This window comes from Melanotaenia boesemani, chromosome 7 (genome assembly GCF_017639745.1).
Source record: "Melanotaenia boesemani isolate fMelBoe1 chromosome 7, fMelBoe1.pri, whole genome shotgun sequence".
NCBI lineage: Eukaryota > Metazoa > Chordata > Actinopteri > Atheriniformes > Melanotaeniidae > Melanotaenia > Melanotaenia boesemani.
In genome coordinates this window covers 24,596,736-24,613,870 of record NC_055688.1, presented here as the reverse complement: position 1 = coordinate 24,613,870, position 17,135 = coordinate 24,596,736, and the positions used below count along the sequence as shown (strand labels likewise).

General features: G+C 37.5%; 1 protein-coding gene across 1 annotated transcript in view; it reads right to left on the bottom strand.

Annotated features, from left to right (window-relative positions):
- The window catches only part of LOC121642833 (dedicator of cytokinesis protein 2), a 104,732-nt gene that overhangs the window by 66,405 nt on the left and 21,192 nt on the right, over window positions 1-17,135 (bottom strand). Inside the window, exons 22-24 of the mRNA XM_041989813.1 lie at window positions 16,360-16,468; window positions 15,887-15,957; window positions 13,944-14,050 (exon numbers count right to left, since the gene is read on the bottom strand). Of these exons, the coding sequence (XP_041845747.1) occupies window positions 13,944-14,050; window positions 15,887-15,957; window positions 16,360-16,468 (287 nt within the window). The remainder of the gene's footprint in view (window positions 1-13,943; window positions 14,051-15,886; window positions 15,958-16,359; window positions 16,469-17,135) is intronic.

Genomic DNA, 17,135 nt, shown 5'->3' with positions numbered 1-17,135 from the left:
TATTAAATCAGACTCAAATCTGTAGTGGAAACTGCTGTGTGGTTTTCAGAGTCACAGTTTGAAGCTTACAAGTTTAGGCGGTACATTAGTGGAATGGTCAAATTACACAAAAGTGGAGGCATTATTAATGCTGAACAATATAAATAGGTTTTGGAAGAGCATATATTGCCAATATCTTCAAGACAAGGTTTTACTTATTTAAGCAAGTCAGTGCCCCATTTTACAGTTGCTATAAGAACAGCAGCATTCGAGTGCAAAGCTAGTTTGACCCCACAACAGGCTGCTCTCACAGATGGTTTGTGTGTTTCTTATGAAAGAAAATGCACAAGCATTCATACATGCCCTACAAAATCCTGATCTTGCAGGACAACGATAAATAAATGAAGGTTAACAGCTCAATTTGAATGGGATAGTGGGCCATTATAATTTATCCATATCGTTCATCAACATCACTGATACAGGAAAACTCCCAATCCCATCCAATGGGAATCCATCTGCAGGCAGACCTCAAATCCTCAGCATCACAGTGCATTTTCAGGAAAACAATGTAAAATTAAGACATTTAAACTGTGACTATGAGTAAAACAACAATGAAAAGACTGCTTCTCATTACCAGTGGACCTTAAATAAATCTGATTATTGAACAGAAAAAATAAGCAATCTGTTTTATGTATAAAGATTATTGAAGGTCTTGTAAGATCGGCACTAACATGGTTGATGTGGACGCAGTACATTCCAACACTGATTTGGGCTGTCTGCCATACTAACAAGACACACACAAAACAGTTAAAATGCTTTTCTATATAGGCTCAAACACCAGTGAGTCAAAAGAATAGAAAAAAAATGCACTAAGCTCAGTCTGGGATGGTCCGGGGAGCAATAATGCTGCTGATAGAGACAGCCTGCAGATACAACTGTAAACGAGGTTGCGCAGTACTGCAGTGTAGGCCCACCTGCATTTACTTACATTTACAGTTTGCAATGACACCCAATAAAGACCTTCATTATTTTGGCTCATTTTTTATGTAATAATGGGGACTTGAAATTACACTTATGTACAGGGATAGTTGAAAAACCATGCGTGTGTGTATGCAGGTCAAATTTTGAACTATTACTACATACTAACATGATCTATTTGAGGTTATACTTGTCTATAGACCACATTCCTCATTAAATGGACTTAGTGCCTTGCATTAAAACCCCAGCAGTGCATTATTTAATTACTTATACATAAGCAAATGCTGATCATGTTTTATGTCCAGTTTAAAAACTACATGGTATTGCCAACTACTATAAACTAAAAAGAAAACCTACTATAAATAGTTTTTACATTCCAATTTCACTTTTGCTTCAATAAAACTTTCCTACTTTTTTGTGTACATATTTAATAATGAAATCTGTAATCTAATCCAGGCGCTGACCCATACAGTGTGTGCTGACCCTAAATCCAGCATTTCATGCCTTCTTTTAAGCTTCTGTAAATGTCCTAGATTATAAATAATATTGTAACTCTAAAGGTGACTTATTTGGGAATATATTTCCCAAAAAATAAATAAATAAATTGATACTAGGTCTTGTAAATGCTCTCTGAAATGCCTTTCAATGAAATGAGAAAAAAAAAAACTTTCACTAAACCAAATACATCATCAGGAAGGTCTTTATCTGGGGAATAACATATGTCAGTATAAACACTTTCACTTTCCCACTTGTCTATCCCGCACTTCTTATGTCTCTCTTTTTTATTTTCTTCCTTTTTGTAATTCCCCAATCCTTTCTATATAATAAAATTTGTGACCTGTTATTTTCCTCTCCACTGAACTTCTTCACAAATTGTTTTCAGTCCTGGTATTCACACTGAATAACAGGATGAGCACAAGTTACACAAGTGACACAACATGTCATTGCAGTATCTTCAATTTACTCTAATGTTGCACTTACTTGTCACAATATCTTCAATGGCAGCCACAGCAACTTTTTCACTGCTGCTGTACAATAACTGAGAGTCCCAGTGGAGATCATTAAGCTTTAAGCTCTCACAGAAATTATATTTGTAACCGGAAAAATTGGCCCTACCTTACAGTACAGTGGAAAATGGGTAAATTTCTTCCTACAATGTACTTCTGTTCATTGTCTCTATTGTTTTTCCTGTTATTCTTTATTAATTTCCCTAACTTACAGTTAATGGATGAGCAATATTCGACTTACCAACTTTGCTTAAAATGCTGTGCACTGGAGTGGTTTTAGCTACTCCTGTGTATCCAGTAATACTGCCAGGGGAGATCTGATCATTCCCAAAAAACCTCCACTGGATTGATTCTTGGGAGTGCCAACAGAGGTTAACCACTTAACAGCCAAACCACACCCCATCACTACCACATGGACTATATTTTTCAACTTTCTCTCACTTGACTGTTTTAGACATAACTTTTTTTATAGGTTATTCCACATTCTCCGTAAGGATTAGCAGAGTTTAACTATAATCCTATAAAGTTAAACCATTTTTGCAGAGGCAGGCTAGCAGCCACTTTGTAGAGAAACAGGCTAAAAAGAGATGCTGTCTGCAAGGCTCAACTTGGGGCAAGAAGGGCAGAGAGTTAGAGGTGGAGAAACTGTAAAAACGGCTCCAGAGACATGGATAAAAAAGAATTCATACTGATGCAGCATATTTTCAGTGACTGTATTTTCCCCACATTTGAAGAAATCTGATACTACATGCAAGATAGAAAATGAACATGCAATTTAAAATAAATTTTGCTATTAAAAAATGAAGGGGCACATTTTACACACAACTTTAACTTAAAACTATCATTTGTTATTTCACTTTCTCCCACACACACCTGTTTTGTTATGTTCCAAGATGCCTGTATGATTTAGTTACATGTTGTGGGTTGTTGCATGGTGTGCAATTGTGCTATAAATTAATTCAATCATGCTGTGCAAAGAAACTCTGCCAACAAGCTCTGACAGCCAAACTGAAATCAATGTCCTACACACTGGAATAAATCTGAACCTTGTCAAACTTTCACAGAAAAACGTGTGTGTTTGTACCAGGCACTGATGAGCATAAATATATCTACACATATCAGTGGGCAGTGCACACATCAGAGCACAAACACAGCCTCATGAACTCATCTGTAAAATATATCAAATAAAATAACATTTCTTTCCTTTGTGGTTTTTTTTTTTGTGTTTTTTTGTTTGTTTGTTTGTTGTGTTTTTGTTTTGTTTTTTGTTTTTTTTTTTGTTTGTTTGTTTGTCCAAAGCCCAGCCAGTGATTATTACTAACAGTCTGTATGTGTGCTCAAGTGAGTTGTCCTTTTTGCACCTGATGTTGATGTTTTGCTGCAATTTGATGTGGGAGTGCTTGAATATTTTTGTGCCTGTGTCAAAGTGTGGTTATGTGTTTTGGTTACCAAGTTTGTGAGAGCAGACATGCACCACTGCTGGCATGCTGCCACACAGAGAGGAGCTTTGATGGCTCAGCAGCCAGCTCATCCTTTCTCTGTTTTATTTATTTATTTGTTCATTTTTTCATTTGACAGGCAAACACAATAAACTACAGCACTGATAATGAGATGCAATATCAGTTTCTGAGTGGTATGTAAATCAGAATTTTCCTCCTCCATCCCTCCATCCCCATCTCTTTCCTTTTTTGGTTGCTGTCCCCTGCTGTCAGAAAGATAGAGTGATAGGTAAGATGATAATGAGGTTCAGGGACACAGCGACAAGTAAATCTTCTGAAGTGAAAGGGAGCTGGGACCATGCCAACTGTCTTCTTCCTTGGTGATGACTAAATGCCTTTCCCATGTCACTGTGGGTGTTTTCTATCATCCACTCTTCATTTTTCATTTGTATTTCTCTCCCTTTTCCTTCCTTTTTCCTTTGCTCCATCTTTAATTCTCATTATGAATTTGAAGCTGTACATATTCTTTGTTTATGTTTAGATGGCCTGTCTCGACAAATTTGTGGAAGAAAATAAAAGTCCTTAAACTTTTAGGAAAAACAATCTATTTCTTGCTGGAGAAATGAAAGAAATATTCTACACCAGTGAGCAATGGTGACATGAACTGGAAATGATGCTTGAAACTACTTTTTTCACTGTAATAGTTTGTTGCTGTGGATGTTGATATGCTCAGGAAGATCATGTTAATAGTAAATCCAAAATCAAAGCAAAAAAAAAACACAATCCCATCAAATTATGCATTGTTGTATCTTACATTGTTGACTTTATTCTTGCGTATTAGCTCACTCAGAGCTTTGTGTTTGTGTGCCATGTTTACCACAAAAAAAAAAAAAAAAGAATCATGGTTGAACGATAACAAGCACTAGAAACTACTAATATTGAAAAAAAAAAAAAACATTTAAGTGGTTTTTAGAGGAATTAAATTTATTTTATCCCAGGTCTCTGACAGCATGAGCCCTCTTCCTCTCCATCTGGTTTAGGCCTGGTACACGCATAAGGATTTTTTTTAATTTGATGAGATTTTTTTGCCTGTTAGACACCTTACACATGAAGATAAAAAATCAGACATTTAACACTTTGTATGGTACTGTGTGGTGTGCTCCTAATCTCATCACAGAACAACACACAATGATTCTGTCCCACAACCAATCTAGAATCTAGTCCTCCGAGCCAGAAATCTCGCGTGACCAAACGTGATCTAACAAAAACAAGGAAGAAGAACCGTAGCAACAACCGGAAAACACAACACCCAGCATGAAAGAGGATATACAAGACGAGGAAATGATGGTGGTCTTGAGACTATTGTTAACAGAAAAATCCAGAACTGAAAAAAATAACAGACTGGAGACGTCGTGAACACAGACTTTAAATCCTTCCTTGCTCCCCAGTCAGCTCACTCTCTGATTGGCTATACTCCGTTCCACGACACACTCCACATAGTCAGAACTCAGAAGTTGTCCGCTTTCCACACACACGTGAAGATATTTGGTCATATATATTGAACATGTTCAATATTTCCCATTGTCGGCCACGACCCGTTTCGGAGCCGACTGGCAAATTCACTCTTAACACACCTCAGACCAAATGATCATTTTATAGGAAAATCTTATGAGACTTAAGACAACCGGGGGTTTGCCATCCTTGATCAAAAAGGGGCAAAATGGGGACAAAAACAGAACGATAATCTTTCTGTGTGTACCTAGCCTTAGCCACCCTCTATGAGTCACCCTGTAATTGCCACCTCTCATCTTTGCCTTTCCCTTCTGCTCTATTTTTGTGTAACTATTAAACAGACTGACCAATTACTCTCTTGGTAGCTACAACATTTCAATTAGTGTAACCAAAAAAATCAGTGATAGATGAACATTGTTTTATCTCCAACTTGATGGAGATTGATGCAGATTTATTCCAGTGTCCAGTGATATGTCAGAAAGCTAAAAGCTCTGGTTAAGCCTTTATATGATCTTTGCACAGACTGAACAAGAAGGCATACACTTTAGTTTATGCTGTAAAATCTCTCTTCATATAATCTAAGTACCTCCAGTTCAAGGATCCAAAGATTGTCAATTTTCAGAGTTGAACAAAACTGCATTCTGTACAAGTGTAGCGCATGTAGATATTGTCTGCGGGTGTTGTCATACACTGCAACTGTGACCACTACTGCTGTACAATAACCAAGCATCCCAAAAGAAAAATAGTTAAGCCTTAGGCACTCCCAGAAATTACAAGCAGCTGTAACCTGAGAAATTGGTCTCACAGTACTGTGGAAAGACAGCTCCTGATAAAAACATGGCGCTCTGTCATGTTGCTCCCATCTCTGCTTAACAATAACACATCCTCACATCTGTACCAAATGAATTATGGGTAAGTATGTTCATTCACTGTGTCCCTCTGCTGTCCTTGCCTGCATTCAGTTTCCGCTGAGATCGCCCCACAGGCACAGGCATTGGAATATAAATGAGATAGAGGGAGGGTGTGAGACAGAGGCATTTCCCAAAATGATTAAACTCCTTTCACTTTACTCCATTAGTCTCATCCATCCCACGTTTTGTCCATTCACAACCTCCCAAACCGCAGTCTTTACAGAATTTGAATCACAGTCACTGCCTCCTGCACTCTCATTAACCTTTTAAAACTATCAAGCCAAAGCTTTACAAAGAGCAGCTATTTTAGGTCAGCTTAAACAACGTTTAAAAACCACGTGCACCAGATGGAGTCTCCAGCTAGGATCCTGTTTACACTGATAACTGTAGCTTTTGCCATCACTCTTGCCTGATGTTTGTTAGCTTAACAGTAAAGCGTGACATGATCTTTATTGTGATGCCACAAAATCTCATGTAATGTAGAGCAACATCAAATAACATATCAGAGCAGGAGGAACACAGAAGGAAAGGAAAAGAAGAAAAAAAGATATGTCAGTTCATAATTAGTGAAGCGGAAGAGAACAAAGAGGAACACTTTGAGACAGCCTGAAGGGAAAGTCATATAATTGTTTAACTTTTTTGCTATTCACATATCTATCCTGTAATGATGTATGTCTCTATAACTAAAGACAGAGCATGAAGCAAATGGAAACTCACTTTACTAACAAGCAACCTGTTACACACTCGTATCTCCACAGACTACATGCTGCAGTAAAGCTGAGAGATCTGAAATTGCAAGTGAAGCAGCTGCTTTGAGAATGACCAGGGCTAGAATCTCATCACAATAATTGCAAACTGGTTGTGGTGCATGCACACTCTTTCTTACCCTCAGACTGACTCTCTTGCTTACACAACCTCACAACTTACAACCGTTGCTCAGGAGTTTTTATTTTAGTAACCAGAAGTTGCTTAGTTACATGTTCAAATATAACTAATAAAAGTCTTTCCTAGAAGCCAGATATGCTAAATCACATCCAGTGTCATTATACCTGAGGCCTACTGTGACCTATCACTAATGTTGATTGGTTGAGAGCGTAGAGATGACCATGATCACTCAGCACTGATTAAATCCTGACAATAATAACTGTTCAGTGCCTCACTCATCCATATTCATCAAGCACTGGCATGTCTCTGTTAAGTAATCACATCAGGGAAATACAGACATGGTGTGAACTGTGTCAACAATGCTCTGTAATGTGTGGCAGTAAAACTAAAGCAATTCAAGTAATGAGAACGCTGCTCTTTACAGAGATTAATGTGATAACATTAAGAAAAAGCCTACATACTAAATATTTACTCTGCTGGCTGCCTTTGGTTTTCATTTTCAAATCTTTCTGTTAACATTAGTTTTACAAGAGCCTTTTCTAATAAAACAATTTGTGTGTGTGTGTTTTTAACTCTTTAATATATTCTACAATAATGATGGCATACCTGCAGCAGGGGCAATGGGAGCCTCGCTAAGAAAACAGATAGTGGGCTGAATCTGACTAGCTTTGGGAAATGTGAGGGGGGAAAAACACATGACTCATACTGCTTTCTATTCATGCTCTCCCTTATCTCTTATTCTTTTTTTTTTTTTTCCTTTTATCAGAGTTGATGCTCTCAATCTGTCACAGTGATTGCCTGATGGAATAATAATTTGCCTAAATTGAGCCATAATGCGCCTTGTAAATTTAATTTAGTCTCTAAACCAGATTAACCCACATGACAGTTTGCACATGTCTATTAATGCATGCTTGCCAGTATTGGCATGTGCACATTTCAAGCGTGTGTGTGGATACACTATGTGCTTGCCAAGACCCTTAATCCTGGCAGAGTATTATTTTTGAGTAGGGGACAAAAAACATTCCAATCCCTTCAAACACTGCCCATGAAGGATGGATACAATCAGTCATGAAAAAATCCAAACACATGGACAGACCAGAGTTGGTATGTTGGGCACACACTCTTATTATTATTTCAAACCAGGGATGGAGAAAAAGGCATCCAAGAGACCTTGAGACCTCATTAGAGAATTAGCAAGTTATTTTTTCTTTTGCTTAATAAATTAAGTAAACAACACAAATGAATTAAAAAAATATTACATATTATATTTAAGGAATTTTAATATTCTGACTTTCACCCAGATATGCCTGCATGTGTTTCAGGATTAATTCGTACCAAACTTTGCCCACAGTTAAGTTTTCATACACCCTTGGGTTTCTGTTTATGCATAAAGATTCTGTCAAAGTAGCTGGCAGTAAATAGCATCGTCTTGCAGAGGAAACATCTCCCAAAATCTTTCAGTGACAGTATATAAGTGTAAAAACAAAAACTGCAGCATTTATGGTCTTCATTATACACCCAGTGGTTTTGGAGAAGTGGAAATAACTAGAAACTGAAGATAGCCTACTTTAAAAATCCAGTTATTATCCATAGTTTTTAAAAATAATATCCAACCAATTCACAGATTTTTTTGGGGTATAATCTTACATTTATTTTGTAAATATTATTAATCCCCAAGGGGTTGTTGATTCCTATTTGTCATGGTTCATGTGTTATATTTAGTTAAACAGGAAAAAAGATAAACTTTATATAGAGCAGGAAACTAGATAAACGTTGTTTTTAGCCTGTTTTCTGTTCTATTTTTTACAGGTTTTGCCCTTATCTATTAGCTAAGTTACCTCCTGTAAATGACACACCTGGTCTTCAGTTGCTGATTGCCACACCTGCTTCTCATCTGTTATTAGTCCATCAGAGTACATTTGCTTATGTTCTCTGCCAGTTCATCGTTTGTCATGTTAGGCCACATTTGCTTAAGATTTTAATTGTTTGGACATTTCATCCACTAGCCAGGGTTTTGGGAGCCAGAAAACACTTTTTTTTTTCTTTTTTTTTTACTGTGTTCCAAAGTGAATAAGTCGAAAAGTTGCAGCTTTTTGGTCCCATGATTATAATCCAAATACTTGTTTCCTGAGCTGATGACACCATTGCTCCATCTCTACTTTAACCCTCATGGGTCAACCCAACCAACATGAGGTTTAGTGCCCATGTCTCCATGTCTTCTGTTTTCTTTTATTGTCTTCTTTTATTGTTTTTTTTGTTTGTTTTATGCACACCTCTTGAAATTATTCCATCTTTACAGTTTTTTTCATTAAATAAAATCTGTTTTATCTGGATCTCTTGTCCAGTTTAGCCATTTTTGTGATTTAATTTTCTCTGGAATGCAGCACTTTTTGTTTATGTTTAACAAAGTACTAATTCCTACCTCTGCTTGCCTCTCATCCCATTCTCCTGCATTTAGGTTCATCCTCCTTGTCTCTGCAATATGGATTATGATACCATTCTGTCAAATCTCAAAGTGCAATTCATCTCCTGTCCCACACTGACACACACACACACACACAAAAACACACACTACCCCTTCGATCATTTGACTGTTCCTACATTGGATTGTCAGCATTAGCAGCTTGACATTTTTCCCTGAACAGTGAGCTTGGCAGGTCTACTTAGACAGACAGACGGATAGGTGGGGATATTAAATATGCATTACAGTGCAGTGATAGGACATCGGTGCCATTAAGTATCATAAATATGTAATTTAGCTCTGCTGCATATATTCAGGCCGCTGAACGAATAGGACCCTAGTATACAGGCCCTCTGATTAGCATCCCAATGCAAAAATGCATCTCAATTAGACTGAGTGTCAGCCCTCATTTGGAAAAGCAGGGATTGAGATGGAATGAGTTGTTGAATACAAGAAAGGAAAAAAAAACACCTTGCTGGAGGATGGGGTGAGAAGAGAAGAGAGAAGCCAGGTGCTGCTGACCAACAGCATACACATTTGGTGATAGACGGACTGTGAGAAGACTTTTAAACACTAATAATATCTGAACAGTTAAATAATAAAATAATTCTAACAAATTTAAATTTTACTCTCAAGATATTTTTTGTCTAAAAGCTTAAAAGGACCAGCATTTCCCTCTGTCATTATCTGCTCCTTGTTCTCTACCAGCTTTTTTTTCTTCCCAATTCCTCTCTTTCATTATACACTTTTCTTTTCTATCCATTTGTCTGGTCCACTATTTGCCAACAATGACTGAACAATTAATCATTTTTAAATCACTGTTTAAAATGTTACATATAGCAAGGGTGTGCTATTAATTTTCATTTTAAACAGCATCCACTTGCTTCCATTGTAACTCCTGTCACCTTTCTTGTGCAACATTTTTTTTTTTTTTTTTTTTTTAAAGGTTTTAGCAAAGCTGAATCCTTCAGCAAAGGGTCAGGCTGGGATCCAAACCTGGACCGGCTACTCTGAGGAGCTGAAGCCTATGTACATGGGGCTGCTACTCAACCAGTTGAGCTAAATGGCGCCCTGCCTGCCTGCGCCTGTGACAGCTTCGCTTAGCTGTGAAGTCCATAAATAACTAAAGTGGAACACAGAGGACAGAAAACAGTCCAACTTTGAAATTGTCCTTATAAAGTGAATAAAGAGGGGTTTACTGAGTGGAGTCGCTCTAAACATTTTTCAGTTTCAGATCTCATAACATGTTGACGTTAATAAAATTTACGTCTCAGAAATTACTACAATGACGGGCAGATTCTGTGTGTTCATTTGCATCTACCACGATGGACATGAACTTCTCAGCATAACACGTGTTTCCATCTTTGCCTCCCTGGGAGAGTTTCAAAAACATATTTTTGTCTGCTTTTCAGGTGATTGAAGCGACATATTTCTGGAGGTGTTTGTGTTGTGTTTGTGTACATTTCCCTATGTGTGCACATCAGGGTGTGTGTGATACACAAAGAATTTAGAGAGAAATGACATGCTGTGGTGTAAGTAAGATAAAAAACATCAAACTGTTTAGTTTTTAATAAAAGGACAAGGTATAAATGTGTTTTAGAGGAAATGTGACCTTCAGGCTTCAGTGTTTCATTTGCATCTTGCAGTTGGTAAGTTTAGTCATTATTCCTCAATTTTGCATCCCTGTGTTTGAATATAGAGCAGTTCATATTTTGATGTCATGTCACCGCATGTAATAATCCTACTTACCCTTTACCTCCTATTAAAATATATATTTCTGTGTGAATACAAAACAGAAGCTGTAATTTAAGATTGAGTCATGACACCAACCATCATGACACCACATTTCTTTCTGTCCAGTCATACAATATTGTAATATTGCTTAACTTTCCTATGTGTGTGAAAAGCTTGAATAAAACTGAACTAGTTCTCGAAGGTTTTTCATCTGAATGTCTTTTTCAGTTCTGACTCCACAGTTTTTTGTTTTATTAACTTAACACTACCCACCAGTCAGTTAGACCTGAAGAAGTATTTCAGTTTGGAAGAGAAAGAACCAAGAAAATATATTAATTTAGTTTTCATTCATTATTCAGAATGATCACAATATGACTAAGAATACATCATCTTTTTTTTTTTTTTGTAAATTATTTCCATTATTTTTTTTTTCTTTACTTTCTCTTCTATTTAGTCTTATCTCCCTGACCTGACTTAGCTTAATCACTTTAGCACCTGAACAAACACTTACATTCCAAATAAAGATATTCACACTCCTGCTGAATCAAACTGTGAAGAGCCATTTTGGCTCAATGTAAATTCCTGCTCATCTCATCTCTGGATCTTCTTCTATCTCTCCCTCTATTTCTGGTGACAGAGTGTGAGTCTGAGTGTGTTGACAGCAAGCCAAAGAGCCAAACCCCAGAGGAATCAATCATCTGAGCCAGGATCAATATCAAAGACGCACATCCTGGACCCATATCCTTAGCTACAGACTCAGCTAGCAATAACTGATTGGTCAAAATAATACTCAAAGCAGTCCTCTCACTTATTTAGGAAGCACCACTGATGTACAGAAGCTGATAGCGGCCAGGCTTGCATAGCTTTTTTTAACACTGTTTTCATGTGCTAACAGGATAATTTGTCTCGTTATCTTGAGAAAACAAAGTTTGCTTTCTCAAGATAACGGATTATTCAAATGCAGAGTTGCAAGGGGGCTGGAGCTAGCGAGAAGTTAGACTCAAATCAGCCTAACATGCATGTCTTTGGACTGTGTGAGGAAGCCAGGAGACATGCAAACATTTTAAAATGAACTAATTCAGTTTAAAGTTCATAATTCACATTTCACAGGTCTAAAAATGAACTAGTTCATAGTTCTTTTTTCCCCCGATATGTTGCTGTGAGCTATTACTCTCAAAATACTGGCATTTTCCTATTGTTGCCACCTATTCAGTCCACGCTCATAGCCACAGCTGCAGCTTTCACTCCCACAGTACAAAAACATGAGGAAAAGCTTGAATGGTATCTTTTTTTCTGAGGAATAATTAAACTATCTGAGGTAGGAACCAGGCTGAGGTATGAAACAAAGGATGTACCTCAAAGTGCAATATTTAAAGTGTAAAACATTATTTATCTTTTAAATATTTTATCTTTTAAATAACTCATTTTTCACATTTTTCAATGCATTTATTTTATTTTTTACTTGTTTGCCCAATGAAAAATTCTAGAACTTAAAAAAGTCATAAAGAATAGCCTTGGAAACATAATGTACTGGTTCTGTGTGTGTCAAGTTTATGAAAGCTGAGGGTTCCTCTTTCTCAAAGGCTGAAGGTCTCCAGAGATGAAGACAATGAAGCTGCTGCTACTGTTTATTAGACTTTTTGCTTTGTTGCAGGAATATAAAAAGGCCATATCTGGCTGGGATTTTTTCCCAAGTCTTTCACCGCATATCACATTAGTTTTCCTGACCAGTGGAAACCAATTTCTGCTTCAAATCAAATTTGGTCACTTATAATTTACCACTGAATACAGATTATGAGCTTAACTAGTGTGCATTACAACATTAGATCACTTTAATCCATCACTTTGTGAACCTTTGCAGCAAAAGTAACCAATACTCAGCAAATTAAACATACAAAATAAAACTAAAGAGTCAGTGCGCGGTCCGTTTAAAGAAATTCCGCAGACATAATGTGATAAGATCTTCTGTCTTCCACAACCATTGCATGTTACGACCACCTCTCCTTCAGCTGACAGCAGATATAACTTATGACATTAAAGTGCCTCACTTGCCTCATGACCAAGATATACTGGTGGCATGAATGGAGTATTAAGGTTTATGCATAACTTAAATCAGGATGGAGAAAGTCAGAGAAAACAAGAACTACAAAAGCCCCCAAGTAAGATTGTGTGGATGAGAAATTTGTGCTTCGTTAAAGGTTATTTTAACCTCAAGACTCTCAGCAAGAGTAACTTGAAGTGACTTTTACCACCAGTGGCAGGAGGACATTATTCAGTGCTACTCAGACTGATTCTAACAAGGTGGCTTCTAACTTAGGCCTATAGCACTTACTGTGATGTGCACGAACCTAACAGCACTAAATTGTATGTTGTAACAGCAACATCAAATAACTATATTCTTTATTTGTAAAAATAAATCCTAGGAGAAAAAAGCAAGTAAAACTAAATGGTAGAGAATCATAAATTAAGCTTCTCCAAACATATTTAAAGTAGTCAACATTTTTTAAGAAAATCAGGTTACTATTTAAACACCCAAGAAGAATGATGTAGCACGTACAATCTCAGAAGTGATATTTAATCAAATTGATCTCATCTGAATGTGCGTGTGTGGTCTTAAAAAAAAAGAGAATTTATCTACGTGCACAACCTCCACTTTGTCTTTAAACCATCTGGCTGAAGCTTTTACTGACAGTTTTGGGCTGGATGGTCTCAAAAGACAATGGAACATTACTCTTTCAATATTGCAAACATAAAGCCTGAAGAGCAAAGCGCACTCTTGCTGGTCATAAAGCAGAATAGAGCCACTTGTATTTTCAGACCTGATGGAATATCTCAGTGTTTAACAGATGCTTTGATGTTATCTCTAACTTTACAAGAGAAGAGACTAATGCGCCAAAGGATTTTGTGGTCTTTCACACAGAATAAATTGACAGTTTTTTGATGCTGCACAAATCTATGATTGCTTTCTCACACAGTATTAACTCTGCTGTTGTCCAGCTCAGTAATGAGACCTACAATTGAAAAAGAAATAACTCACCTTGTTTCTGGAAAAGTTGGCTGCTGACAATTTCAGTCATTGAGGACACTTTTTGTTTTTGGAGTTTCTCCGGTGGGATGCAGGAATAAAAGTCATACAGCAACTGACTGAGGAGAGAAGTGATAAGAAGTGGGGTGAATAATAGGCTGATTGTTGCTTCTGAGGACAGTAGCAGGTGTGTTTCTTTGAAAAAATTACAATAAGTATTCAAGAAGATTTTCCTACACATTATGGTTATCTTCTGAATTTTAACAACAGAAATTTCTATGGTCCTTGGTCATTTGCAGCATCCCTTGATGCAAAGATTAAAAACAAAACCCTCCCTTTTAGTAAATCCAGCTTTAAACATCTCACCTTTAAGGTTAGAAAATATGCAGCCACTAATAAGGAGCACTTAAAGTAACACTGAAAACACAAGCCAGAAACGTGAGTCGGGCAGCATGAAAACAAATGAGCCAGAGCCTACAAATACTTTAATGAAGACACAGGTTTGACTTATCCTCCACCCTGAATTCAATTTTAGAATAATTAAATGGGCTGGTTGCAAGCCTTCATGCCACTTAGAAAGATTGAATACTCAGAGCAGGGGCAAACCCTCTGTCTTTATTTTTCATCTGTGTCTCACTTTGTCTCTGTCTCCTCATATTATGTCACACAGGCCAACAGCACTTTCATTAATTACATAAAATAATGTACACCCAAACCAAACCATGACAAAAAGCTTTGTGTGCATGTTTTGATTTGTGTAAGCTGACATGAGAATACATTAAGGACACAGAGGCTCAGCACAGACTTATCAGGCCCACTAATCATCTGAGCTGAAACTAATTAAAATCCAAAATGTCAGCCTGTAGCCTATGGACATTCAAAGGATAGAGTCAATAAAACACCAACAGCTGACAGATCTTTGCTCCTATCACTCCACAGATCACAACCACAGGTGAGTTTACAGTGTAGAAATGCATCTATACAGAAGACGAAAATGCTTTGATGTCCACCTCCTGCACTGTGATTGTAATTCACACGGCTTGCTTGTGGAAAGTGCTCAGGGCAATTCTTATCAAGTATGCAGTGGGGACCTTACTTTCAAGATCAGATGGTTCAGATAGGTTTGTGTATGAGTGTGTGAAGAAGTGCAGAATACAATAAGGGATGAGTGAATATGCGTAAAAGAAAGGACAAGAGAAAATGAATGACAGATGATAAAATATGAGAGCACATGCCCTGACATTTAACTCTGCCCTTCACCATTTTTGTACCCATGAACAGATGTGTGTGTTCTTTTGTGTGTCTGTGAGCCAGGTGTTAGAAACAATGAAGGGAGGGGCTAAAGAGGCAGATGCAGATAATCTCAATCACATGGAGGTCACAGAAAGGAGAATGTTAAAAAATGTTATATTAACAGTGTACAAATGAAGAAATGCTTGAAACATGTCATTTGAAAAGAAGAAAAAAGACTAAATACATGGTCAGTCATGTTATTTCCTGGTCTAAAGAGTTCGTTTCATGTTTGGTCGTAGGTCAGTGGGAGGTTAAGTGAGCCATTCAAAACGTTTTTTTGTTTTTTTTTTTGTTTCAGGGGTTTGAGATGAAAACAGAGATGAGTCGAATGGTTTTGTTTGATGGTTTTCGTAAGACTGTCATCTTACTCGGGGGCAAATCGAGGAGCAGCTGAGTGGGTGTGAATGTTTGTCCTGATCTTTATGTCAGTTTGATGAGATATTTATTACCTGCTAAGAAAGTAAAGCTTAACCACTGTGGACTGTGTGGGAGGTAGAAGGAGGGTCACGAAACAAAGCCAAGAGGGAAACTCAGATTGCTCCTAAACATCTTCTCTGTCGATGCACCTGAATGACACCAAGGATAAGGTGCTAGTGTGTGTATAAGCGCGAGTGTGTGTGTGTGTGTCTGTATGTTTTTTTTGTTTTTAAGCATGAGCTTACCTCAGGAGTTTGCCATCAAATACTTTCTCAACGTCATGCAGGACTGTTGGCAGGTACTTCAGAGCAGCAACCTGATACACACAAACACACAAATACGTTCAACAAAAACACACTAAAAATTGGTGGCTTAAACCCCTGTAGAAGGTGACTTTGTCATCAAACGGGGTATCTTCACTTGTGTGAGAAAGAATGTATTTCATTTTTCACATGGCTGTTCTCTCTTCCAAACTTTGTGTGACTGAATCTGCCCAAATGTCTTGGTGTAGGCAGTTAGAATAAGAAAAAGACATTATGCAGCAGAATACTGATGCAGCACAATCAGACAACAGAAGGGGGATCATAAGGAAAAGGAGACAAAAAATAAAGGAGGCAGAGAATAAATGAGAAGAATAAGGATGAGAAGAAGGGGAAGAGATAATAAAAAGAAGTAGTAGTTGAAGATGAGTTGATACGAGGTGAGAATATGGTATTACCCTGAGCAACAGCGTGGTGGTGTAGTCTGTTCTCATCAAGTTGTTGATAGACTCGAAAAGCCTCCTGAGCGACTCCTCAAACTCGCCCTGCTCCTTCCCCTCGTAGAGCCTAGGAAAGCAAGAGAAAACTAATTGAAATGCAACAAACAGTTTGAGACACAGAGTGAATGATGGAACGCTAGAACACATTATGTGACATGAGGATGGAGTGAGGACAGGGTTTAGAGCAAACAACAGGTGTCAGGGATAATCACTGGAAGTACATCGGGTATGGGTAAAATGATCAAATTATAAATGCATTAAAATTCAGAAACATGACTAAACACATCACGAATTTCTAGCCAAAGAAAGATTAAAACATCTGACTCCTGTCAACCAGAGAACCATCGAGCCAGTGAGGTTAGAAGATCATCCCAACTGTGAATGGAGCAAAGCAAATTACAAACTATCACAGCTATAACTGCCAAGGATTTGAGTCAATATTCAGTCCTAGAAGCCGGGCTTTTTGCAATATGTTGCACACTTTGGACTCAAGAATAAAACAGCGATACTGACACTCTCCAACAAGACCAAAACCAGTCACTAAAAATAATGAAGAAAGCAGGTCGGCCAGTCCTAATGTGTGGTGTGTGCCTCATCACTAAAGAATCTTAGGTCACCATAACTACACACATCATACATCACAGATTATTGACAAATGCAGTAGGTTGCAGTAGGTTTTCCCATGCTCCAAACAAGAACACTTAATGAGTGATAATGCTGCTTATTGCAGATTA